The sequence below is a fragment of the Marmota flaviventris genome, chromosome 10 (genome assembly GCF_047511675.1).
Source record: "Marmota flaviventris isolate mMarFla1 chromosome 10, mMarFla1.hap1, whole genome shotgun sequence".
Classification (NCBI taxonomy): domain Eukaryota; kingdom Metazoa; phylum Chordata; class Mammalia; order Rodentia; family Sciuridae; genus Marmota; species Marmota flaviventris.
In genome coordinates, this window is record NC_092507.1 from 24,933,755 (window position 1) to 24,960,188 (window position 26,434).

At 46.7% G+C, this 26,434-nt stretch overlaps 1 protein-coding gene across 1 annotated transcript in view; it reads right to left on the minus strand.

Annotated features, from left to right (window-relative positions):
- Nucleotides 1–26,434, minus strand: part of Csmd2 (CUB and Sushi multiple domains 2) — a 539,902-nt gene that overhangs the window by 118,769 nt on the left and 394,699 nt on the right. The window contains exons 25-27 of the mRNA XM_027937327.2: nucleotides 24,354–24,480; nucleotides 6,246–6,448; nucleotides 738–929 (exon numbers count right to left, since the gene is read on the minus strand). Coding sequence (XP_027793128.2) covers nucleotides 738–929; nucleotides 6,246–6,448; nucleotides 24,354–24,480 — 522 coding nt within the window. The remainder of the gene's footprint in view (nucleotides 1–737; nucleotides 930–6,245; nucleotides 6,449–24,353; nucleotides 24,481–26,434) is intronic.

The window sequence follows — 26,434 nt, forward strand, 5'->3', positions numbered from 1 at the left end:
GCTGTGATTTGGGGCAAGACATCCAAATTTGTCTATTCAGTTTCCAAAACTGTTGATGAGAAAATGGTGCTAATTTCTGAGAGCTACAGAGGTGAGTTCAATGAGGTCAACTAAGTAAACATCCAGCGTGGGGCACACAGCAAGGGTTCAGTGACCACCTGTCCCCTGAGAGCACCCATCACGGATGCGGGCGATCAATGCATTTATCATTTCACCTGAGAAAAAGAGCCACGTGGAAGTGAGCACCTGGGGCGACTGCTACTACCTCTTTTTCTTTCCTGTCCCTCTCTTCCTTCAAGTTCCCTCTTCCACCCATCTCTAGTAGGGAGGAACAAGGTTATTCAGGCCCCACCCCTTACAAGTCTCAGGACTTCTATTTCTTCATTTGTCAAATGGAGAGGTTCTAAGACTGAGGACCCATTCCATGAACCCAAACCCAGGTAGCCAACAATCCCCTGGAGAGGACAAGCACCTTTCCTTTGCACCTGAGCCTATGAGGCCCCTTCTGGTGCTTTAGCTAATTAAAGGGCCACGTTAGGACCTGCTGACCCCACTACCCAAGGTGACCCCTGCTCCTTCTTGTGCAAAGGAGGGCAGACTTTGGATTTTCTGCAGATTTCAGCTGTTCCAGTTCTCCTGGCCCTGAACTCAAGAAGCAGCTGCCACTCGTGTGGAGGAATCTGGGGCACACCACTGTGAGACCCGAGGGCGGAGTGCACTCCGCAGCTGCTCCATACCAATGCACGTGGGCGGGCTGGGCTGCCAGAAGAATCTGTTTTCTATCTTCACGCAGCTGATCTCTGCACTTCCCTGCAGCGCGTAGCCAGGGTCACACTGGAACACTGTGGAGTCCCCAGCTTCCCAACTGTTGCCACTCCGGCTCCCGTTCTGTGGGACCCCAGGGTCATTGCAGGATGTCGCTGTGGACACTGGGACAAGAAAACAGAAGAGGGAGCAGGTTGCCTCCATGTCTGCCAGTCAACGAAGCTCCCAGCTCATCACCCATGCTGACCACTGTCATCAGTGCCACTGCTAAGACTGGTCATCAGCTGCGGCAACTCCAGGGCCACCATCCTCCAACATTATTATAACAGCATCCACCTGTCACTCACACTGACACCACCACCGTGGTTCTCCCCATACCTTCGCCATTGTCATGACTAAACTGTCATGCGATTCTATGGGGAAAGCAGGATTGTACTGCTATGATTGTGGAATTGAATTCAGCTTAATTTAAGAACACAAGAATTGCGTATGGACAAAACTTTGCAACTTTGTATAACATAACTAACATGATCAGGACCAGGGAGTGAGAAGATAAGTAGAGCATACATACATGCCACGCATTCAATCATAAGGGTTTGCAAAGGAGTCTGGAGGTGGCCTGCCCATGTCTGAGCAGTCATTGTGAAGTTGCAGGGAGTTTACTGAGGTCTGGAAACCATGCTGTCTCCTGCATGTGCACAAACAACTAAGGAACCATCAGACCCAAACCACAGGTAAAGATAAATCAGATATTTATAACAAGTGGCAAAGTTCAAAACCAAGGCAAATGGATGCCGGGGGGAGGTCTTAAAACTTTTTTTAAGTTGGGAATTTTGGAGACATGGGTGGTACACAGTTGAATACATAGCAGGTTTTTCAAAGCAAAGTGCTGAGTGAATGTGGAGGAATGAATGAAGGATAAAAGAATGATTATATCATGAGAAAATGCACCAGAGGAAATGGTGTAAAAGTCCAGAGAATTCTGAGACAGTTGCAACAACCCCAGGTGCCTCCATACTCAGAGCTGACAACAGTGCCTGGTTTTCAGCTTGTTGTCCCTCCTACACCCCAGGAACAGACCCCAGGGGCAAGAGGATCTGGAGGTCAAGGAATAACTCATGCTCATTTTCCTGGGAGGGTTAGTGTTTCTAAAAATTTTCAGGAAAAATTGCTTTTACACTAAAGCAGAAGACTTTATTTTGGTGCAGAATGTAAAATTCACATGAGCTTTTACCCAAACACGTGAAGCCTCAAAGAGATTTCTGTGTTTCTACATCCTCCAGCCCTCCTGCAGAGATGCACCCATTCTCTTTTGCTACCAGGAGGCCTAGAGCAGAAAAATCCCAGAAGAGACATTCTAGAGAAACTGTGCAAAAATATCACTAATTATAGGATCTGGGATTGTGTGGGCCAGTCTGGAGTAGCAGTACCTATACCTTAGACTCAATAACACCAATGGTAGCCTAGGACAAAGGGCTCATGGCTAAATCTGGCTCTGTGCTTCTTTCTAAAAATAAAGTTTTATTGGAACACAGGCATGCTCATTTGTTTACATGTTGTCTGTGGCTGCTTTCATGCTGTGCTGGCAGAAAACAAATTGTTACAACAGAGACCATATGGCTCACAAAGCCTAAAGACTATCTAGTCTTTGACAGAAAATGTTTGCCAATCCCTGGTATATGGTATCCTATCTTAAGCCCTCTGTGTTTGAGATCACATTTTAAAACTGATCCTTTGCTTTTATCTAGTTTCAGTCATTAACAGCATGGATGATGTGCTACCACTATGCTCCAACTACATTTGTAGAATCTTCCAACAGAGCAAGCTCAGTGTCCCCTTCTTTCCTCCCTGCAGGACCCTTGCATTTCTGCTTCTGCCTGGCACAGTCTTGCTGCAGATCTTCCTATGCCAGCTCCATCTTGCCCTTCAGTTCCCAGCTCCAACATCACCTCATTAACAGGCTTCCTTGATCACCCGCTTCTGGGCTCATCCGGGAATCCCCTTCCATCAATTTTATCATATTATCCCATTTTGTTCTTTTTTACAGCACAACCTATAATAATCTTGCTAATTTATTTGTTTGCCTCTTTCTTGTATATCACTTGGGTATCTCTATGAGAACAGAGACCTTGGCTGTTCTGCTTCTAACTGTGTCCCCAGGGCTTAGAGCAGCACTCAGCACATAATAGTGCTCAGTAAATATTTGTTGAATAAATAACTGAATGAACAAATCATCAGCGTTTGACACTTACTGGATTTATTTATAAAGTCAAATAAGAATCAGTCTTCTTCCTTCCCAATTAAAAACAGACTTAGCTTTCATCTCTGGCTTTACAGTGCACTGTACACATGTAAATGATTCCCTAGAAAGAAAATAGCTCACTGTTCCGACCATACTCAGAAAGATTATTTATCGTGGAGGCAATAGAATGCAAAGATTAAGAGCCTAGGTCTGGGAATCAGGCTCATGGGTTTTGATCCAGGTTCTGTTACTTATTTAGTAGATGACCCTGTATGAGCCACCTCAGAACCACATCTGCAACATCATGGTGCTCATATCATAAGGTTTTTGTAAAAATTGTAAGAGATGATGGAGCGGGGAAGTTAGTGTGGCACCTACTTAATACTGCGATCGCACTTCCTGCTCACCATTTTTTTGTTTTCATTTTATCTTTAATGCTCCTGAATTTGAGCTGCTTGGCAAAATCCCTAGGGAAAGGCTGGATCCATGTGGTACAGACAGGATGTTAGATGTTACACAGTTATGTTTACTTAATAAAGCCAAGCCTGTGCTAATCGTCCCTGGCATTTCTGTACAATCTCCTGTCAAACACGCACTACAAAGTTAACATGGGGTAAGCCATTCTCTCCTCCCTAGAGTAGTCCTGGTATTTGCTAAGTGATGACAGCAACAGGGAAGGTGACCTTTCCCACACCCTGGTTATGTGTGGAATACTGGGCCAGCTTGTCATGGTCTTCTTGTAGCCCAGGCTGAGTAGCTTTGACCACTCTTCCCCCTGTGGGCCTCAGCAATGCTCAGGGCAGCCATGAAAACCATCCATCACATGGCAAGTCTGCATGTGCCTACTTACTCACGAAGCAGGGAGTAAGTGCCTGCTGCATACACACACTGTGGGGGAGTCTGGGAGGCATGGCATGACCCTAAAACTAAGATCATCAAGTGGGATGGCAAGTAGGTGAAGCATCAAGTCAAAGCAGAATGACAGGTGTTGACAATGTGCTCAAGAAATGGAAGCCAAGTGCTGGGGCTGCTGTGGCTGCAGCAATTTATTCTGAGTGGGGAGAGCGGGCAGCAGTGGCATCAGAGATGAACCCTGAAGGATGAATCGGGCTTCTGCGAGCAGGGCCATGTGTGAGAAAGCAGTCCCAGCAAGGGCACGACCACTGGAGAGCACCAGGGACTCAGCCCCACATGGCAACGCTGAGGACACAGCGGAGGTCACATAATGCAAATGTCTGGGGGAATCTGTCAGCATAATAATGGGCTTCTTCTTTGTTTTGGCTTTTGTTTTAAGCCATACCCATCAGCTTGGGCATTGCTGGGGAAAATACATGTTTGCCTTTAATTATTCATGATGCTCCTTTCCCCCAGAGTGCCTGAGTCTCTCCAGCACTCTCTCCTCCTTACGCTGGGACAGCCTTCCAGTGGGATAGCCTTCCACCGCCTAACCCCAGCACTCTTTGTTCACGTTTGTTCCATGAAATGCAGGTCTCTTGAGATGGCCTCCAGCAAAGCCAACCATGGTCAAACATGTTTGCACACTGAGACCTACTGGACATGTTTTGAGCTTATGTGCATGAGCATACCAAACACGCTCGCAGGCCTCACATTACGGATAATCTCTCTGAGTCTGCCTCATGCAGCACCTTCCTAATATTACTTGACCATGCAAACTTCTTTTTCTTGCAGTACCGATTAATATTTCACGGAGCTCTGAGAGAGACTGGAAATGCTAGGCTGGAAGCCTGCACAAGTGTTAAGTGGGCAAATTAATAAGTAGAGCTATCCCTTAGTGTCCTCAGGGGTTGGTTTCAGGTGACCTCCCAAGGACACCAAAATCCAGGGATGCTCAAGTCTCTTACATTGTACAGCATAGTATTTGCCTATAACCTACATACATCTTCCTCTATACTGTAAACCATCCCCAGATTCCTTGTAATACCTAATACAATGCAAATGCTAGGTAAATAGTGGTTATACTCTATTGATAGGGAAGAACAAGATAAAAGTGTGTACATGCTCAGTACAAAGGCTATTTTTTTCCAGCTATTTTGTTCCAGGGTTGGTTGAATTGATGGATGCAGAGCTCACAGACGCAGAGGACCAACTATATGAAAGAACATGATCCTGGAGACCCTCATCTACTCCACACGCTGCTAAATGCTCATCTCCACCGAGAAAAACAGCAACAACAACAGAGATGCAGAAAAGAACTAGAAATAGGGTGTGCAATCCTGTTACAGCCTTGACGATGCCAGGCGTAGATATACCAACTGGGAGGGGATGTAGGGGCAAGCCGTGGCACAGGTGCCACACAGACTTGCTCTGGAATCACCATGGAAACCTCCCCCCACCTGACACACACACACACAGTGGAGTAAAGAGATGGTAATGAGGACAGCTGCTGTATAATAAACATACGTGACAGCAGAGGCAGAGTCATTTGTTCAGGGAGAGGAGTGATGGAAGAGGCACTTGGGAGGAGATGAGACGGTGCGTTTGAGGAGAGGCAGGCACGCCACAGGAGCTATCCAGTGTCAGGACTTGGATGTTTGAGAATTGCCTGCTTTGGGCAGTGCTTTGTCACGCTCCTCCATAACTGGCTACTGTGGTACATAATTAATTGAATTTAGATTACTTGTGTTTGGCTTCCAGTCCTCACCCCGACCTGCCCTAAATGAAGAGCCAGAGCATGTGGCATGTTGTACCGTTCCTCCATGTGCCTGGCCTTTCAGCCCCAAGGGACCACCCTCTGCTTCTGGACCCCATGGTCCTTCCTGCTCCTGCATCATTCATGGGTTCTTTGCACCAAGGATGCCCTATTTCCTCCTTTTCACATAATAGGGGTCTGCAAGTCCTCCGAGTCCAACTCAGCGGCACCTTCCATTTCATAGAGGACCACTCTGTCCTTGAACACTCTCTTGAGTTACTTCTACCCACTTTGGGGGGTCTGAGTTTGGATACTTTTCTAGAACACCTTCCTTGATGTTCCAAGGTTACGGCAATGGTCCATGTCTCCATCCACAGCTGATCAATTTGTATGCAAGTATCTATCAACCTGCCTGCTTTCCCCACCCGAATAAGTTCAGCAAGGCTATTTGAACAAGTTATAAGTTAGGGACACAGCAGATGCTCAAGAAATCTCTTTTCATAGAAGGAGAGATGGAGGGAAGCAGGGATAGAGGAGGTTGGCGTGGCTGGACACATGGAGAGGGGCTGGGAGAGGGTGAGCACAGACCTGAGAACTGAATGGCAAAGCCTTGCTTGCTGGTGAAGAAGTCCGTGCTGAACTGCAGAACGACCGAGTTGAAGGTGCTGTGCAGGTCCTTGGGCAGGACTGAGCCGCTCAGCTCCTTCAACAGAACCCCGCTCTCCACAGGCCCGTCCCAGATGCGCAGCACATCATGGACCTCCTCTGTATCAAACACCAGGAAGTGGAGCCTGGATGGAGAGAAGAGGCAGGTGGTCACGCCGGGCTGGGCTCTTTCTTTCCAGGGACTTCTGGGCAGGGCAGGTCCTAAGCCTAGGAAGACTTGGAGGAAGGGGGAGGCAGCATCTGCAGTATCCTCTCACTGGAACCACTAGCAATGGGGACAGGAGTGAGGGGGTTCAGACTTTATGCATCTCATTTATTATGAACTCTACATTGCTATGGTCAGACCCTACCTCTCTCTTCTATCCTACGCAGCACCCAGACCTGAGTCAATATCCTAACCATTCTAGATTGGGGAGGGGGTCTGGGTTGGAAAAGGACACAGGTTTTTAAAAAAGGTAGGGGACAGGGGGCACTGTGGGGGTCTCTGAGAAGCTGGCCCACCTGCAGCAGGAGCAGGGGTGAGCCTCTGTCTAGGTTTCTCAGAGCAGAACTCTAGGGATATCAGCTACAGACAGGCTTGGTTTAGATAATCCCTGCAAACCTCAGCAGGCTAGACAGGGGCCCCCCAGGTATGGGGCCCTGCAAGTCATGCTCAGAACTTGCAGAGCAATGAAGCTTGGTAGGAACCGGAATTCTTCCCAGACAAAATGGTTCTGGCAGCCAAAGATACCTTGGCTCCAAGCTTATGTGACTCTGTTAGTAGATTTCTTTAAAATTCTGGAATAATTTTAGACTTACAGAAAAGTGCAGAGATTACACAGAGAATTCCCACAGACCCTTCACCCAGCTCTTCCAGTGGGGACATCATACGTTTCTATAGTACATTTGCCACAACTAAGAAACCTATGCAGGTATGCTGCCATGAACTAAGCTCCAGAGTTGCTGTGGATGTCACCAGTGTCTCCTCTAATATTCTTTTCCTGTTCCGGGATCCAATCCAGTTAAGGCTCCCTTTTAAAAAAAACATCTTTTTAAATGATAAAAATGAGACATGCCTAAGTCAGTAAAAAGCAATCAATACACAGGTGCATTGAATTTCTGAAGTCTCTTTCTCATACAACCAATCTCTTTTGCAGAGTTTTCCACATAATAGCAGGTTTGATGCATATCCTTCCAGAAGTTTCTCAATGTTCCTCTATACATATTGTTTCCCCCACATGGGACCATATCTTAAATAGTTTTTAAAAAATTTTCTTTTTTCACTTAATATCATAATCTATCTATCTATCTCCATCCCTTTTTTTCTATAGAAATTAACATTATATTTCACTATTTCCCATAAAACTGCAGGGAACTTTTTCATCTTTATGCAACTTTGCACATTTATGTTAATGTTTTGGTTGAGTTCTAGAAATAGATTTTTTGGGGGGGGTGTGGAAATGTATCTATTTAACTTTTTTTTGATAGATTATGCTAAATTGCTAAATTATCCTTTCAAGTGGTTGTATCAATTTATATTCCCACTAAACAGTATTAATTTTATATTCTCTTTAAACTCCACTTTTCAAATATCAAATATTATGATGTTGCAAATATCTTCTATATTAAAATACTCCCAGCTGCCAAACCAAAATGGTATTTCACTGGTATTTTAAATTTAGATAATTTAGAATCTCACCTAACATGGGAAATCTTTGCACATATTTATTGGGGCATTTTTATCTCTTCCTATCCTTTATCCATCTTAATTGTGTTATTGGTCTTTTAAAATTCTATTTATGCACTATGAATTTTGTTATCTTTACATATTTTGATTCTTCTTTTATATGATATGTATTTCAATACAAATAGTTTATATCTGGTTCCTTTTTTACCTCTAAGTTGTGTTTATGGTATTCATTTTGTGTAGACATTATTTATTTTATATTATAAAATATGTTAATCTTTTAAAGATACAGGGATGCTATATTAAACCTGGGCAGACCTTCTTTCATTTCCAAAAATGATTAAAAACCAAAACCTTACTGTTTTTACAGAATTTGCATAGTTTCATTATTTTCTCAACTGGACATTCACTTATCCGGACACCTATCTAAAGTAGCCTCCTTCACATATTGTCTATTAAAACATCCAGTTCACTTCCTCCTTAGGAAGAAACTCAGTGTAAATTTAGTTTATTTCTGTGTGCACAATCTCTTTCCCCAGCTCGAGAGTGATTTTCATCAGTGTGGGTCTTGTTTAAGTTTGCAGCTTCATACTTAGGACATTCCAGACCACTGGGACAGGGTTCATGAGTACCTATGGCATGAAGACACTCATAACTCAACTATCCAGGTTTGAAATGTCCCCTTGGTCATGGGTCTGTTCTGGGTCTCTGCTGAGTTCTAGTGCACCACATAGCCTACACTGGTGGTACTGGGGTCGTAGCTCACTGTACTTTTCATATTCCTCATATTTTGATATTCTTTTTTTTGGAGCGGGGGTACCGAGGATTGAATTCAGGAGCACTCGACCACTGAGCCACACCCCCAGCCCTATTTTGTATTTTATTTAGAATGGGGTCTCACTGCATTGCTTAGCTGAGGCTGAGGTGGCTTTGAATTTGTGATCCTTCTGTCTCAGCCTCCTGAGCTGCTGGGATTATGGGGGCGCACCACCATGCCTGGTTATTTTGATATTCTTACAGGGAAAATTCCCCTTTATCTACTTTCCCCAAAATATCTTAGCTTATTTCCCAAATTTACTCTATCAGATAAATTTTACTCTTAGCAAGTTGAGAAAAAAATCTTATTGAAACTTTGATTGGAATTGCACATATTTATTAATTAATATGGGAAAGAATTGATATTGTGGTTACTAATTTTCCCCCAGCCAGGAGCACTGTAAATATCCTTGGCAAAGTTTTATGGTTTTCTTTGTTATAATTGTCTTCTTAGCACATTTTTTGTTAAATTCATTCTTTGGCTGTCTATAAGTTTATGGTTTTGGATTCCATTGAATGAGATTTAATTTTTAGTTACATTTTCTAGTTATTCATTGTTTTTTTTTTTTGTGTGTGTGTGTGTGTGTGTCTTATTTTCACTCACCAGTTGGTCCTAACAAGATTCAAGGGAATCCCTGGGATTTCCCTGGTGGACCCTTCTTAGCTGTAAATGGAGGCTCCTCAATAACAGGAGCTACATGAGGCGGAGGCCACACCTTGGATTGAAAAGTGGGGAAACACACTCACTGCGGTGCCCTGCTGTTCCCTTCCTTCTCTGCATTCTCCCTGTTACTCAGTAAGTACCCTGTGGAATCAGCAGCCAACCACAAGAATGGACTCTGTGCTGCAGGCCTACACACCTGCTCTCAGAAAGGAGAGGCTGATGTGGGCTGCACTTGTCACGGAAGGAAGGAGGAAATAAAACTTGAAGTTTGGGTGGCATAAAAGGGAAAGTGTTGGGATTTAAGAATGGAGGCAGAGAGGAGGTAAAGGTGCCTGGGAAGAGGCAGCTCCATGCTTGGGTCCAAGTGGCCTCAGGATGTCAGAGGGAACAGGCTGGGTAGAGAGGGGAAGGAAATGAGTCTCAGAAAGAGCCTCATGAGTTTGGGCTTCATCCTCTGTTAGCCAGAAGCCGTTCCAGAGGATGTCCGGAGTCCCTGAGGGTGAATAATTGAACAGCGAGGGAGTGAATGGATGAATGAATACAGGAACTCCCAGGAGATCCAGTCGGACAGGAAGCAGAGGAAAGCGAGAATATGGAGACTGAGTAGAAATGAAAGAAAGTATGTTTCTCTAACAACCACGGTGTATAAGGTCCTTCTCCATGATCTCATCGAGTCTGCCTGAGCATCTTTTGTTGGTATCATCAGTACCATCTTTACAAATGAGAATCCTGAGGCTCAGAGAGGCTGAGTAACTTGCCCAAGGTCAAGGGCTCATTAAAGAGTAAGTGGAATGAACATGACCTAATGATCGTCCAGGTTGGACTTGGGGCTTCTCATACCCCCCAAAGGAAGATACAGTGGTTGAAAGTGGAGCATGGGCTGCAAAGGAGCTGTCAGTAATGAACTGCTTCCTCGTGGATCATATACAATGATGCAAGACCATGAATTTTAAATGCCAGATCACTGCATTCAGCATAGTTAATCTATTAATCAGACACAGTCTTATTGGTATTGATGAGACCAAGAGGAGGGGAGAGGAGGGAACTGTGAGAACTATACCTTGGCAACTAAAAGGACTGGGGGTCAAGTTCCCAACCCTGGGTGCCATATTGCAGAAGTTCCTAGAATTGGGTGCTACCCCTGCATGCACAAATCCATTAAAATATTATCAGCTGTGGCAGCTGTGGTGAGGAGAATGGAGGGGTGCAGAGACAGAGGAACCGTTTAAGAAATAGCAGCCTGAGAAGACCTCTCCAAGGAGGTGAGGTTTAAGCAAGATGACGGGCTTAAAGGGAGCCGGCCCTAGGCAGAGCAGGCAGGGTCAGAGGTGGGAGGTGGCTTTTCCTGTATAAAGGGCAGCACTGCAAAGGTCCCAGAAGGGAAGCAGCCCCAGGGCATCTGAGCAACAAACAGGCCATGGGGGCAGTAGTGGGGCCAAGAGCAGCAGGCAGAGGCCGGGCCTGCTGGGACTTGGGTTGGGGAAGAAGTTTGGACTTTATTTTCTGGGATAAGGGGAGTCACTGAAGGATTCTAAGCTAAGGCTTGATGAGGTCTGATTTGTATTTCAGGATGGCTCTGGCTCCAAGGACGAGAATAGATTGACAGAAGGGCCTGAGTAGATGCAGGAGAATTAGCTAGGGGCCTGGTTACAAACCCTTGATGAGAGCCAGGGAAGACTGGGTTTGCCACACTGGCCACATTTATTCAGACTCCTATTGAAAACTTTCCTCATCTTATGGACATCAAAGTGCATAAATACCAATTCGAGTTTCTGATCAATAGAAGCAATTCCAGGCCCAAGCAGACATTTGGGTCTGTCTGAGCACCTCCCCAGCAGGTGAGCCCTGGGTCTTCTTTTGGGTTTTGAAATATTGCGAATGGTCTGGGGACCCTTCCTGTGCTGTGTCCCCAAGTGGGAAGCACTGAAGGGGAGAGAATAGGTGACAAGGTACCTCTTCCTATTGATGACTTGCGTGTGTGTGTGTGTGTGTGTGTGTGTGTATCATCAACACAAAACAGGTCATTTCCCTGGGAAGATGGATGACGTATATTGTGCGTCAGGTTTCGCATTGAGCCACTGGGGTGTGCGAAGCTGGAGGCTGCTGCGCTTCTTTAAGGGGACGCAGAACACACAGTAATCTATGTCCTAGGTGCTGCAGAGTGGGATACCACAGGGTGCTGTCAAAACAACTGGAGGAAAGAGAGAGCTAGACAATGGGGGGACCACCTCTGCGCCAGCTGCTCTGTGTGTATTGCCTCATGTCCTCGTGAAAAGCCTGATATTTAGAGTCTGTTTGTGCCATCTTTCCAAGGAGGCTATGAAGTTCTGAGGGCTTAACACAGGCCACCTGCCAGCCATCAGACAGCAATAAGGAGCCAGAATCACTGTCACAACCACGTCCACCAGGTCTGAAGGCTTTGCCTTTACAACATCTTCTTCTAATTTCAGGGAGGCAAGGAAGGCTTGGAGGAGAGGGTGTCTTTGAAGCAGTTTTGAAGGAAGAAAGCAGCACTCAAAGAAATTGAGAGAGAGGAAGATGGCAAGAGAGAGTGCGGCTCATACCCGACATAAAAAGAGCAGTCCAGCTGGCCTGCTGGACACAGCTGCCTCCCGCACCCCCGCTCAACCAGGGCACAGTGACTTCTGTACCACGCCTCTGATCCATCACTCTTCTTTCCCTACAGAGTAGAGGAAGATGGCACCTAGGAAGTCCCTCATGGTGGCCTCTGTTGCCTTCTCCTGCCCCTCGATCTTCTCTGTTTCCTGGTTTTCTTGCTTTGGGGACTTCCTGTCCGTAAGGCTCTTACTGCCCCCCACCCCCAACCTATCCCATAGCACAGGTAGTGAGGTTGAGGGGTGCTTCTTCAGAAAGATACACTCAAGTTCCAATCTCATGTACCTGTGAATTTGACCTTATTTGGAAAGAGGATCATAGATGTCATTAAGCTAAGACCATGAGGTCAACCGGGTTAGGGTGGGCCTACACCTAGGGATTTATATCATCTGTGTAAGAGAAAAGAGCCACCTACTGACGTCCCTGTCTTGATGCCTCCCTTCACTGTTGGGCCTGTGTCTCACTCATCGCCTTGTCTCTGATAACAAACCTTGAGCCTGGCCACACCAATCACTTGGTGAATATGGTCTGATTGAATTGGCAAACGAATGAATGGCTCACAGCTGTCAGAGATTCCACAGTTCAGCCTAACTCAACCCACTGTCCTTGCCAACTGGGTGCCACTTGGCCAGAGACAGTGGCATGAACAACCCCTCCATCCTAAGGAAAGTGCTTTCTGAGTCTCTGGAGGGTCTGGCATCTCTCTGCGCTCCCATGTCCAGTTCCTTGGGTCTTACAAGGGTATCTCTGGTGCTGGATAGAGGTAGGCTCTATCCAGCCCACAGACCTGGGCCAGTGCTCACTGCTGAGAGGAAACTCAGGAGAAACTGGGGGTTAGGCAACGGTGGTCTTACCCCTTAAATGTGGCCTGGAGGTTCCCCAGGCCCATTCAGTAGGTACTGATTTTGCACAATCAACAAATGGCAGTGACCAGGTGCAGATAGCTTAGCAGCCACTGCAGATGCAGTCAGGAATACGGCAGATTTCCTTATGACAATTCCAGAGTCCCATGTCCTACCACAGTCCCCTAAGAGCAGGTCCCTGCTGAAAATGCTCCCTCTGGCTCTTATGCCTTGCCTCCTCCTACCTGCCGCCACTGAGATTCCACCATGCCTTGATGGTGAGGCTGGTGAGGTTCAACATCAGGGAGAGGTGCTGTATAGGAGCCCAAATCTGAGAAGCTAGGAGAGTCCTGGGTTCTCACTGCTGGAGCGTGCCCCTCTCAAGTGCTGTGCACAGGCAAAGCTTGCTCCCACATTGAGCTCCTAGGTTCTTTCAGTCTGAAGGAAACGTGAACACACAGGGCCTTTTGGATTTGCATTTTAGTATCTCATTTGTATCTATTGCACATTGGAAAGCCATTCAAAAATGAGAAAGAAAAAAAAAAAAACCACCTATGGCATCTCAACATGTGGATTTCATTTGCCTTTTGACTGGAGCCCCAGAATATGGAAGTGCTTGGGGTGCTCCCAGGCAACTGTCACCACTGGTGTGAATCCAACAGACCCTGCACAGATCCGTGTCAGCGGATCTTTATGTTAGGGGAAAATGGCCTGTGAATGAACAGCTGCTGCAGGAGGGAGGGGGTCAGAAATCACTCCTGCCCCCAAATGAGAATGCAGTTTAAATTATCCTCAGTGACACTGGAGATGACAATAAGAAAATAATATTTGTTCAAGAAAATGTCCCCCTCTGAGCCACACAAGTGCAAACCAACAATTAAACCATGATCATAATAACAGACAATAATAATTAAGGCTTCGTGCTATCCAAAGAGCAAGCACTGAGAAGACAACCCGAAGCCCAAAGCCCGTGTCTAGAGCGGTGTCAGTGGTGCTTTTCTCCCAGGACCAGCTGGTACTCAAAAGAAAGCAATTCCTGGGTTATTTTTGAAAGTCAAAAAATAAAACTAGGCTTCAGATCACTGAAAAAAGTGGGTAACCGTTGAGAGTGGTGACTTAGGCTGTGGCCTTGTGCTTTCCTCTAGAGGTGCTGGGTGACCTTGAATCTGACTGTCCTCTCTTCATGGTCATCCTGTGGTTGGGGCCTCTGAGGTTGCCTGTCATTAGAGCTTGCCGTTATGTGTCAGGAATTTGATGACAGGGAGGTGCCTCTGTCCTTGGAAGAAATGCAACCCCCCCCCAAAAAAAAGAACCCCCCCCCCCCGGCTGTGGAGTCAAAGACCTGATTGGGCAACTTTGCAGAGCCTTAGTTTCCCCTTTGTAAAAGGACAGTATCATTATTTAGGAGGGTTCCATAAATGGAATCATGGGTACAGCATTTGATTAACATGAGTAACATTCACAAATGGTAAAACCACCTGAAACTAATTCCACTTTTGTTCTATTTATTTACTATTTTACTAGACTGGAGGGATGTGCTCAAGTCTCTGACTATGATGGTCAATCTCTGATAGATTGTGCTTTATGCTTTTTCCTTATGTTATTGGGGTGGACTCTGAATTTTATTCCATGAAAGAATTCCCTCTGCCCCTTTAAATGCTTCTTGGTTTTACCTTGAATTTTATCTTTTTTTATAAAAAAAGAAAATCAATATTGTTAATGCCTGCCTTTTATTTGTGTTCACATTCTATTCCTTTGACACAGCCTTGCATTTTTAATATTTGTCAGATTTTTTTAACACCTATCTATGCCTTGAAATATGGATGTTTAACCTGTAGCAAAAGAGGCTTCCCACCTGTGTGCCAGCATTCTGGGTCCCTTCTCTGGGATGCCCCCCACATCATCTGTTCTGGATCTGAGTCTTGAACTCTTGTCCCCTCTCACTTTGGTTCTTTGATGATCCTTAATCCAGGCCCCAGACTGGAGCCTGTCTCTGCTCACAGCCCTGTATCTGTGGACCCTCCCGATCCCCATCCATCCTGAGCTTCTCTAACCTTGGCCTGCTCCAGAGGCTGCTTCTGCCCCTTCATTCCCTTCTACCTCACTCAGCGGGGTGGCCAGACAGAGGCAGATTTATACTTAGCAGAACTGACATGTGTGCTCTTGGTGGAAGCGACAATGCCATGAGTTCAACTCCTGAGTCCTCTTCCTCATAGGTGTGACCTCCCTTACAATAAGGCACAGCTATGAAATACATTTTGGTCACTGGGATGTGGGAGGAAGGCCTGTGTTACTGTCTGAATGTTTGTGTCCTCCCCAAATTCCTATGTTGAAATCTTAACTCTCAAGGCGATGGTGTCAGCAGGCAGGGCCTTTAGGAAGTGATTACATCATGAGGGTGGAGCCCTCATAAATAGGATTAGTGCCCTTATAAAGAGCCTTCAGGAAGCTTATTGGCCCTTACACCATGGGAGGACACAGCAAGAAGGTCCCACCTATGAGGAATGACACCAGATCTGCCTGTGCCTTGTTCTTGGACTTCCTGACCTCCAGAACTGTAAGGAGAAATGGTTGTTATATGTTCTTCATTTATTCTCTCTGGGTTGTGTTGTCACTCTATCTTCCATGCATGGCTACTTTTTTATCATGACTTCTGCACCTTTACTTTCTCTCTGCAGTCTTAGATCCTCTGGCTTATCATCTATTTCAATGCTTTGGTTTTTTATAGGGCACAAGTTGCTATTGTGGATTTGAGTTGTTATTGGACATTTAGTCTCTTGGGATTCCTCACGTGTCACCATCACCGCCCTTCTACCTCTGGGGCTCTCTCCCCGATTTCACCACCCATCTCTACCCATCTTCTCTATTCCTATTCCTATTGTTTTTGGTAGCAGGGATTGAATCCAGTGGTGCTTAATTACTGAGTCACATCCCCAGCGCTTTTTCTATTTTTTTGTTTGTTTTGAGACAGAGTCTCCCTAAGTTGTTGAGGCTGGCTTTGAACTCACAATCCTCCTGCCTCAGTCTTCCAAGCCACTGGGACTACAGGTGTGCCCAGCCACTGTGCCCAGTCCCATTCCTTATATTTGAATGAGACTATTACATAAATAGCCCTCAGAATTTTCTTCTGGCCACTGTAGTAAAATCTCTGCAGAAAGAAACAGTTTTCCTATTTCTTTAGGGAAATGGTTCTTTTTCTTTGGATGGCATGTTTTGTACGGCACCCTTTAAGTTTGTTTCACTGATTATTTTTTTAACCTGTCTTTTGAAAGGGAGAGAGCTACCCTGGTCCAGTGTGTTACTCCACAGGACACGTCCATTTCTTTGGCTGAACTGCTCGTTCTCCTACTACGAGGTGTTGAAATTCATTTCTGGGATCGTAAACTGGCAGTTAAATGGTTGTATTGTGGTCAGTCCAATTACCCAGGGCAGCCCGGCAGGATTATCGTTCTTGGATAATTTGAGGTAGTTTGTGTCTCTTTTTCTAGAGGTGATCCGTGAAAAAAGAAATCGCCAGAGAGTACCAGCACTCTCAAAGCCACATTTATACCTACCAGGCTATCCACATCCTCTCCTGCAAAACACCTTCCCAGCTCCTGTTGGCTGTTTCCTGATTTGTTGAAACCTTAACTCTTGACAAAGGACCGGCCCAGCCGCATGTGCTCATCTGTGGGGCTCCTTCGGGAGGTCAGCTCTCGCAGTGCAAGAACACAGCCCCTCTCTGTTTAAACTTTAACTCACTGTGGCTGCTCAAAAAGAAACCTTCTGGAAGCTGCTGAACCTGTGGCCAGGACTTCTTGCCAGAGCTGTGAACGCAAGCTTCACTTCCGGTGCCTTCTGGCCTCCTCTGGGCCAGCTGCCTACTTGCTGGCTGGAGGGAGGCAATGACAACCCAGCGGGGAATTGCTGTCCCTTGAAGGATCGGAAATTGCAGCAGGGGATTCTGGGCTGCAGGCATGGCCAACTGTTTTGAAGACAAGCTCCTTTGCACAGGGATCTGGTTCATCCAAACTATGCCCCTCCTCTCGGCAATCCTGCTGCTGGGGGCCAATATCTCAGAATGAAGCTTGCCCTCTGCGTTAATCATTAGGAAGTTAAAAATCCACAAATAAGGATATTAGTGGAATGTGAGTTTTATGGCATTAGGAGTAGAAATCAGAGCACCCCAGAGCAAGAAATTCTCCACCCTCCACAGGTCCAGATCTCTGCAGAGAGGATGCACCTACAAAGGACCATCTCTTCTGTATTCCTAAGTATTCCTCCCTACAGTCAGCCATCCCAGATCTTTGTCCCTATTGAATTTGTGTGCAAGAAACAGAACGTGGTTCTTCTGAGTGTGATCAGGATCCTTAGAAGGTTGTGCTAGGCCTCTCTCTGATTTCCCAGCCAATTTATCCTCTGCAGTGCCACTATGCATTGTCCTGAAGCAGAGACATCACTGTGTCACCCCAGACCAGGAGAGTTCCAGATGCTGCGGAATGCATCTGCACCTTCTCCTCTCCACGTGCCTGGAACCCCTTCCCTCTACTCCGCATGGTTCTTTAAAGCACAGCTAAAATAGCACCTCCTCTCTGTACCTCCCCACCCCCAAACTGCCACCTAGAATTATGAAACGTCTTCCCAGATGCTCTTCTATTGTGTTTGGTATGTAATTCTACTCTAGCATTTATCACATTATGTTAAGAATCTGCAGGTTGGCTCATCTGTACTTTATTTCCAAACCTCTCATCTGTCTCCACTATTGAAACTGTAAAAGCAAAGCAAAATTGATTTCTCTCACTTTTCCTCAGCCAGGTGTGGCAAGCTTTGACAAATTAGATAAACAAGATGTTTCAGAGGATGGTGGTTTTATCCAAGTAAATATGCAAACCCTCAAAAGCAGAAAGCTCAGTGCCCTTTCCTCTTCCATTATCTTTTATTATTTTATTTTTTCCTTCTTCTTTTAGATGGGAACACAGACATAATGTCTGGAGCTGTGGCAGCTATCTGGGTAACCATGAGGACAAGAGCCTCAGGATGGGGGAACAAGAGGAAAGGTCACAGTTCCCTGAGCAGCTGTGTGAGGTTCCCATTTGGACTGTTTTGATCACTGTTTTTCAGACAGGAGGACTAAGGCACAGATGTGGCTGCGTGGCTAAGGAGATGCAGGCAGGCTGGCAGGGAGTCCAGCTCTCAGCTGGGACTTGAGGCTGCACGAACAACAGACTCTTGTTCTAGGAGAAAAAGGTTTTCTATTGCCTTTCCTAAATGATAAAATTTCTCTCAGTAATACTGAGACCTTCAAGAGAAAGACAATTTCTCACTTATTTTTAATCACCTCATTCTGTGCTGAATAATTACTCCCAATTTTCACCTAGAACTGAACATGTGACTGTATTAGAGACGTTCTCATGGCTCCTTGTAACACCGGGAAGTCTATTCAGTCTATTCTCATGTTGGCGCTCAGGGTGCCGCTGAGACCCCTCTTCACCCTCTCTCTTCAGTTACTGAACTTCTGTGTGGCTTTCAGGTACTGCACTGTCTCGGGGATCCCTGCTTGCTCCGCGCTGGGATGGGAACCCCTGGGAGAGAGTGCCTCACCTCATCTTCTCTTTGTGGGTCCTGCCGCACAGCATGGCACAGTCCCTAGCACAGAAGAGGCATTGGACGCCTGCTACAAACCAGACCAGGCCAGGAGGGCAGCCTGGAAAGAGTAAGGTCAGGGACGCAGAGCAGGTTCAAGACTCAGGTAGTTGTTTCTGGGCCTTGGTGACCTCATCCATACAATGGGGGCACAGCTACTGTAAGAACCTGGTGCGCTGTAGATAGCTGAGAAAGGCTGGTGGAGGAGAAGATCCAGAGCCGAAGGCTTTCTTCTCCAATTTTCACCTGAGTGGGTTCATGGATATAGAAAGGAAAACTCCAACCTCGCCTTCACTGTTGATGGAGAAGAGCCCCAGGCCCACAGGACGAGCCTTCTGTGTGCTAGGAGTTGATGCCCGGGTGCAGAGGCATGCAGGGGCACTGCTCAGCTCTCTTGCCTCGAGCTGCCAGGCCTGAACAGAGTTAGTAGGTCCACCGGTCCCGTTCCTGGCACTCAGGCAGGAGCACCTGCCAACACCTAAAGATGCCCCATGGGCTGAAGGGAAGGTCTGACCGTCCCCCAGCTCTTACCCAACACACCCAGGAAGGGACAACATTCCAGCCTGGGCCACGCCCAGGAACGCCTGCAGCCACCCACTGTTCCTCTTGGGTACTCCTGGAAGGCACATCCTTGCCCACCTTGTTAGGGAGAACCCGGCCACGGATTCCTCAGGTCACTCCCAGGGCTTGGTCTGGGTGGGGACAGAGTGGCGAGAGCCTCCTGGAAGCCTTCTCATGTCAGTAGCCCTGGGAACAGTCTCAGGGGAGGGCCTGTTGCTGTCCCAAGGCCATCCCACATGTCCTCGACTGGCACACCTGCTCCTGCTCCACAACACAGCAGCCACCACCTGTCACCTGTGTCTTCTGGGCACACGGGATGCCCATGGGTGGGTAAAATGAACAACTAGCTACCTGGCTTCCGGTGCTGGCTGCTCTTTTAAGGGGCTCACTTAATCGCCATAGCGACCGAGCGGTTGGCACTGTTTTGATCACTATTTTTCAGACAGGAGGACTAAGGCACAGATGTGGCTGCATGGCTAAGGAGATGCAGGCAGGCTGGCAGGGAGTCCAGCTCTCAGCTGGGACTTGAGGCTGCACGAACAAAACTCACGGGACATAAAGAACCCAGCTGAATAATCAAACAAGTGACATTGTAAAACCAAACATAGACAGTATCCTTGGGGAGAAGCAAGACGATGATTTTGATAAAAACAAAAGAAGATTGTCAAGACAGTTGTGAACAAAATGAAATAAAAACAAAAGCAAGGTTTCCAGAATGAAAGGCGGAGTACGTGCCAGGATGGTCACCTTCTAGAACCGAATTAGCAAAACACCAGACCACCTGGTGCGGTGGCCCACACCTGTAATCCCAGCAGCTCAGGAGGCTGAGGCAGGAGGATCTTGAGTTCAAAGCCAGCCTCAGCAAAAGCGAGGCACTAAGCAACTCAGTGAGACCCGGTCTCTAAATAAAATACAAAAAAGGGCTGGAGATGTGGCTCAGTAGGCGAGTGCCCCTGAGATCAATCCCCAGTACCGAAACAAAAAGCAAGCAAACAAACAAAAATAAAACCAGACCACCACCAGCAGAATAAAGACAGGATAGAGAACTTTCAATCACTAGGCGGAAAACAAAGCCAATTAAATTAGATCAGCATCCAACAAAGAGAGTCAAAACTAAAAGTCGTAAAGAGGCAGAATCCATTTCATTTGAAAGCAATCATAATAACATTTGATGTGAGAGAAATAGAGAACTGTGTTCTCCTCTTATGCTCTTAAGCAGCCACAGAAGATAAACACAACAGAAAGTTTCAGAACGTAAAAAAAGCCTCGATGCAGTAAAAGTTAAAAAAAATTTAAAGAGACCATTTAACCACCATCCTACAGCAGTTATAATCACCATAACCACTTAGTAACTTAAAAAAAAATCCTGAGATATTCTTGGGTTTAAAGGAAACCTACACTGAAATGATGAAATATTTAGAAATGAGCCCAAATGAACACTCTATATGAATAAGACAAGCTACCCCAAAGAAGGATGTGACTGGGTGGATCCATTAAATAGCCTTTTGTCCATCAGATTGGTGAAGACACAAGGGATGGACAACATTCAGCCAGGCTGTGTGGGAAGCCTGGTCCCATAGACCTTTGGTGAACTTGTAAGTTGCTGTAACTTGGAAATTTGAGGTCATGCACCAAAATTGGCGTTCTAAGAATATACCGTAAGGAAATGATTGGACAGCTCTTCAGAGAGTCATGATAAGGATGTTTGTTGGAGTTAAAGTCTTGAAAATATTCACTTTGTCAATACAGGAGTAGTTAAATAAATGATGGCCATAATAGAATTCTCTATAGCCATCAGACAGGATGAGGCAGATCTATACATATTGACATAATAAGATGGTGCGGTAGGATTAAGTGGCAAAACAAACAGCAAGTCTCTGAGTCAGGTGTTGGGATGATCTTGTTTTAGGAACCATGCCTACTGAATTAGCTTTATGTATTTGTTGGTGTGCAAAATGTCTAAAAGAATAAAGCAGAACATCCAGATATCAACGGTTACCTCACGTGGGTGTGTGGGAGAGCAGGATGACAGGATAAGATCGTGGGGACTGTGGATGCATACTTCATCACCTTTCTTACTCTTACTTTTTGAAGTCTTAAAAATGCATGCCTATTTTTTTTATATAGAAAATTCTATAAATATATTCCCAGTTTAAAAAAACTGACTAAATAAGGACTCAAACACAAAAAGTGTCTTTTCCTGTCTGTGGGATTATTAGTTCCCTTAACTTTGCTGCTGTTCCTGAAGGGAGGTGAGGGTGTGGGGGGAGGGGAGGGGAGGAAGAAGAGAGTGAAGGACAGACAGAGGAGAGGAGGGAGGAGGGAGGCGAGGAGAGGGGGAGGGAAGGGAAGGGAGGGAAGGGAGGAGAGCAGATGAGGGGAGACAGGGAGGGAGGAAGAAGGAGAAAGAGGAGAGAGAGGGAGGTGCCAAGGAGAGGGAGTGAGTACCCATAAGAGTGCGGATGGGCTCCTGTGCCGGCTGTGCCCCCTGGAGGAAGGCAGGTGTGTCTGGCACCTCCATCTCCACTCTGGGTGCTCAGTGCAGACCCCTGCCTTACTTAGCTCCCTTGGGTTGGCTGTGGCTCCCAGGAGCCTTCCCGAGTGGGGATGTCCTGTTCACATCCTGTTTCCCACCTCGGGTCCCCATGCACACTCAGCAAACCCCAGGCTTCCCTCTGGAGACAGTATGTCCTGGTTGGCTTTGACCCCAGCCTCCCGCCCATCCCCCACCCACTGGTCATTCCCATTAGCAAAGATGTCCTCCCCTGTGCCCAGACTTCCCTTGATTTATTTCTGTGCTTTCCCTGTTGTCCACGGCCCCCAGATCTGCTCTGCTCTCCTCCAACCCTGCTCCTAAGCCTTGATTCCTGGAGGAAAGCCATGGGGCCCGTTAGGAAGGCCAACGTGGTTTTGTCCTGGAGATCATCTTTACCTTTGGACAAATACATGATGCCTACACTGTACTTCTGAGTGATTCAACCAAAAAGAGGGAGGAAAGGATTGGAAGAAGAAAAAAAGACAGAAGGCACAAAATAGGAGCCTGGCTGAACCTTGGTGGCAGGTGGACAGGTGCTTGGAACACTGTTCCCCCAGATATTCTGCATATACTACCTGTTGTCTATTACACACTAAAACATGGGGAAAGTGAAGAAACCCCCATCTCCATATTTACTAAGAAGAGTGAGCTCAGCTGGTGTGGCTGCTTAAATGTCCCCTGGATGTGCCTCTTCCTCCCCCTCTCTGCTGCCACTGCCTCACATCACCACACCTGGAGATGGCCTCCTCATGAGGCTCCCAGGTTCAGGCCACCCAGAAGCTGCCAGAAGCCATCCAGGCCCATGGCCCTCCAAGCTCTGGCTGCACCTGCTCCACCAGCTCCATCTCCTCTGTGGCTATGGCCACCCACCAAGTACAGGTGACCGTCTAGTCACGGGAACCATTTCTAGCTCCTCCAGGCTTCCTCTGCAGAGATGGCCCTTCCCCTCCCACTAGCCTTCCTCCTGGGCTACCTGGAAACCTCCTGGCCATCCTTCAAGACTCTAGTGTCACCAGAATATTGCTGAAGACATGTGGTGGGGAACAGGGTTGAGGTCATGGTGGCCCCAAAGCCAGGATGAGATGTGGAGGTTTTACTCGTGGAGTGAGCCAAGCTTCATGGGGTGCCATGGAGGCTTCTAGTCAGAGGCTGAATGGATCATTTGTGCTTCTGGAAGCGCATCCCAGCTGTTCAGGATGACAGTGTCTATTGAATTCATCCTCCTAGTGGTACAAAGTCCCTAGGAGTACTACTGGCCTCATTTGAGGGTGCAGCTCAAAAACTTGCACACAGAAAACACTTAATACATTCTTTAACTTTAATTAAATTGAGTCTCAGGACGTGTGTCCCCCAGTGAATCTACGTCTACCTCTCTTGCAACAAGGTAATCCTTGAGCCAGTTTTTATTGAAACTCTCAAGAACAGGGTTCTTCTTCTGGCTACTCTTCTCCTTTTCTTGGTTCACCATTTTTCCAAATCCTCAGGACTTCATTCCTAAATGGCTGGAACAGGCTCCTGATCGTTGCTTTCTCATGGGCTCTCTGCACTGCCAAGGACCCTGGTGAGCCAATCCTTCTCAAGAGCCCACCACGACTCCCTTATTTACTGGCACTGAAGACCCTCCCTAGCCAAGCCATACTCTTGTCCTTATTTATATGCATCCTCTGCTCCAGCCAGACTGGTGACCCCACAATTCCCTTGTTCAATTCTCCTGTCACACCTTTCATGCATGCTGCCACCCCAACCTGCTCTATACCTTCTAACTCACTGGGCTCAAGAACCAGACTCGCCCACAGTGGGATATGGAGAAAAGATTCATAAAGATCTGGGTTCCTATCCCAAGCTGTCTGCCTCCTTGTGCAATTTAGACATGCATTCTTTTGGAATCTCAGGTTTCTCATGTATAAAATGGGAATCATAATAATGTCTATGTCATGTCAGGGCATATTGTTATTATCCACAGGGCTACGGTGAGGGGTGGAGAAGACGGGTCCTGAGGTGAGAAGTGCTGATGCTCCTCTCCTTCCCAGTTCCTTGGAATTCCAATAAAGAATTCCTATTAGTCAGGTGCTAACGTGGGAAGGAAGCTATACTTGGAGGGAGAAGGTACAAAGGACCAGGCACCACCGGGCTTCTATTATTTACTCCCTGCCCCCAAACCCCGCAATACAAGCATTCTTGTCCTCATTTTACAGATGAGGAAACACTGAGAAATGGAAGCAGCCTGCCCGGGATCATACACTTCTGAGTTGACCTTCACTGACTATCAGAGGAACAGGCACAGGTGCCAGGATCAAGCCTTCACTGTGTTCCAAATGCTGGCTGAGTGCATTCCAGGCAGTGTATCATTCAAGTGCTCTGTCCCATGCTTTGCAGAAGACAGTGAGACACCCAGAGGTAAAGGGACTTGACTTCTTCAAAGTCCTGCAGGCAGTAAGTGGAAAGGCTGGGATCCGAGCCTGGGGCTATACAGCTCCAAGCCCATTCCTCCGCTGCTGTACCTGTTTTCTGCACTTAGACTGCAGCCCTGGGAGGCTGACACCAGCCTGTCCAGGTTTTCCATGGGAAAGAGTCCAAGCCAAGGGTTATGGCAACCATCGTTGATCCCAAGGGCCTCCAGGAGAGGCAGGAGGGACCAGGAATGAGCTGGGGCAGCCTGGTGACCCACAAAGGACAGCAAGGGTTACTCTGGAAGTCCAACACTTACCCGATGGTGCAGCCGGCATCTGCTTCCACGGTCCAGATGCAGTTGAGGTTGTGTTCGTAGGGAGCTGGATACCCCGGCGATAGCACCTGCCCTGACACCTCTCCTTTCACCGTCCCTCCACACTCAGCTGAAAGAAATCCCCAAAGCGTGAGTTCCGCAGAGTGACCCAAGCTGTCAGCAGTCAGTCAGTCAGCAGTTCCTTGGATGCCCATGGGCCCCAAGTCACTCTCATCCACTCCAGGAGGTTGAGGCCAGCACACAGACAGGTCCCGCGATGAGAACTGTATGCAGAACCTGAGACAAATTCTCAATACTTAAAAGACACAAAACCCAATTAAAAAATTGGCAAGGGAGTGGAGTGAATAGACATTTCTCTGAAGGGGATAGGTGAATGGCCAATATCCGTGTGCAATGATGCCATTAGGGGAATGCAAATCAAAACCATGATGAGATCCTATTTCACAGCTCCTGGGATGGATATAACAAAAGACAGACTACAAGAATGGGCGAGGGTGGGGAGAACCCTCTTATCAAGGACAGAATCGGACAATGATGCAGACGCTTTGGAAACCAATTTGGTGGTTCTTCGAGATGTTAAACAAAGTTACCAAACACGATCCAGCACTTCTGTGCTCAGGTACGCACCCCAGAGAAATGAAAATACACACTCACACAAACACTTGGACATGAATGTTGATAGCCTCATCATTCATGGCAGCTAGTAAGTAAAAACAACCCAAATGTCCATAAAGTGAAGAAAATATATATAAAAGTTGATAAATCTATACAGTGGAATATTAGCCACAAGAAAGAATAAAATTGGGAGACGTGCTACAATGTTGATGAATTTTGAAAGCATACACTAAGTGAAAGGAGCCAGACCCATAGGTAAAACATTGTGTGATTCCACTTATAGGAAATATCCAGAACAAGTAAATCTATAGAGATAGAAGGTATATTAATGGTTGTGAAGGACCCAGGGAATTAGTGGGAAGTGCCTGCTAATGGATATAGGGTTTCTTTATAATGGGGAAAATGTTCCAGAATTAACGTATTGATGTAAACACTTGATGCTTACTTCCATAGGGAAGAACTGCAACATGCAAGCATGTGAGTGAATTATCACTTTACACATTAGGGAACTTTGCAGCCCTGTGAAGATATTAAATTGTGCACTCGAAGTGGGTGAATAAGCCTACTAAGAAACAGGTCCATGGGTGTGGAACTGCCTGGCTACTCTGTGACCAAACTCTTCAGAGTCCCCTAGAGAGAAAACACAAGCACTTGCACTTGCTCACTGGCAAGGGAGCATGTGCCAGCTGCCAGGAGAACAGAGGCCACCAAGACATGGTCCTCCAGCTCTGAGGGTCACAGAGGGCTGAAGCTAGAGACAGGGAGTCTTGCAGAGAGATGTGTATTCCCAGCGAGAAGTGTCACCTAAATTGCAAGCTGTGGCTCCCCTACTCCTCCTTCCTCTCCCATGTCTGATCTGCTTCCAGGATCCAGTCTCCGAGCTTCTGTGACTCTTTTCACTTTTGACTCTACTTAGCTCCTCTTTCTCGAGTCCTAGCTTAGGCCTTTGCCATCTCTCGGCTGGCACAGTAGCCCACCCTCAGCAGTGCCAGCTAAGGGATCTTTACGAAATGCAAATGTGCACTCATGCTTTCAATCTTCCTTCCCAGAATTTAGTCTAAACCCTCCACAGGGCTCCCTTTACCCCACCCCCAGCCCACGAACCCCTTGATCCCGCTGAGTGTTACAGGCTCCATTTGTCCGGGCAGCTGGGCCTCCTCATTCTGCTACTTGGACTGACAGCCTGACAAACACCCTCCCTTGAAACCTTTTGCAATACCCCTCCCTTCCTCCGGTAGTGCTGACACTGTCTTCCTTTGCATCTCCATTACAATGTGAATGGATTTTTGTCAGAAGAGGTATAACTTGTTATTAAAGTAATGTCAATCTCCTGCACCAGACTATAAGCTCCTTGGCTGCAGGGACCTTGTCTTACTCATGTTTGTACATCAAGTGCCGACTATGGTGTTTGGCACAGTATAGAAGCTTAATAAATGTTTATTGAATGA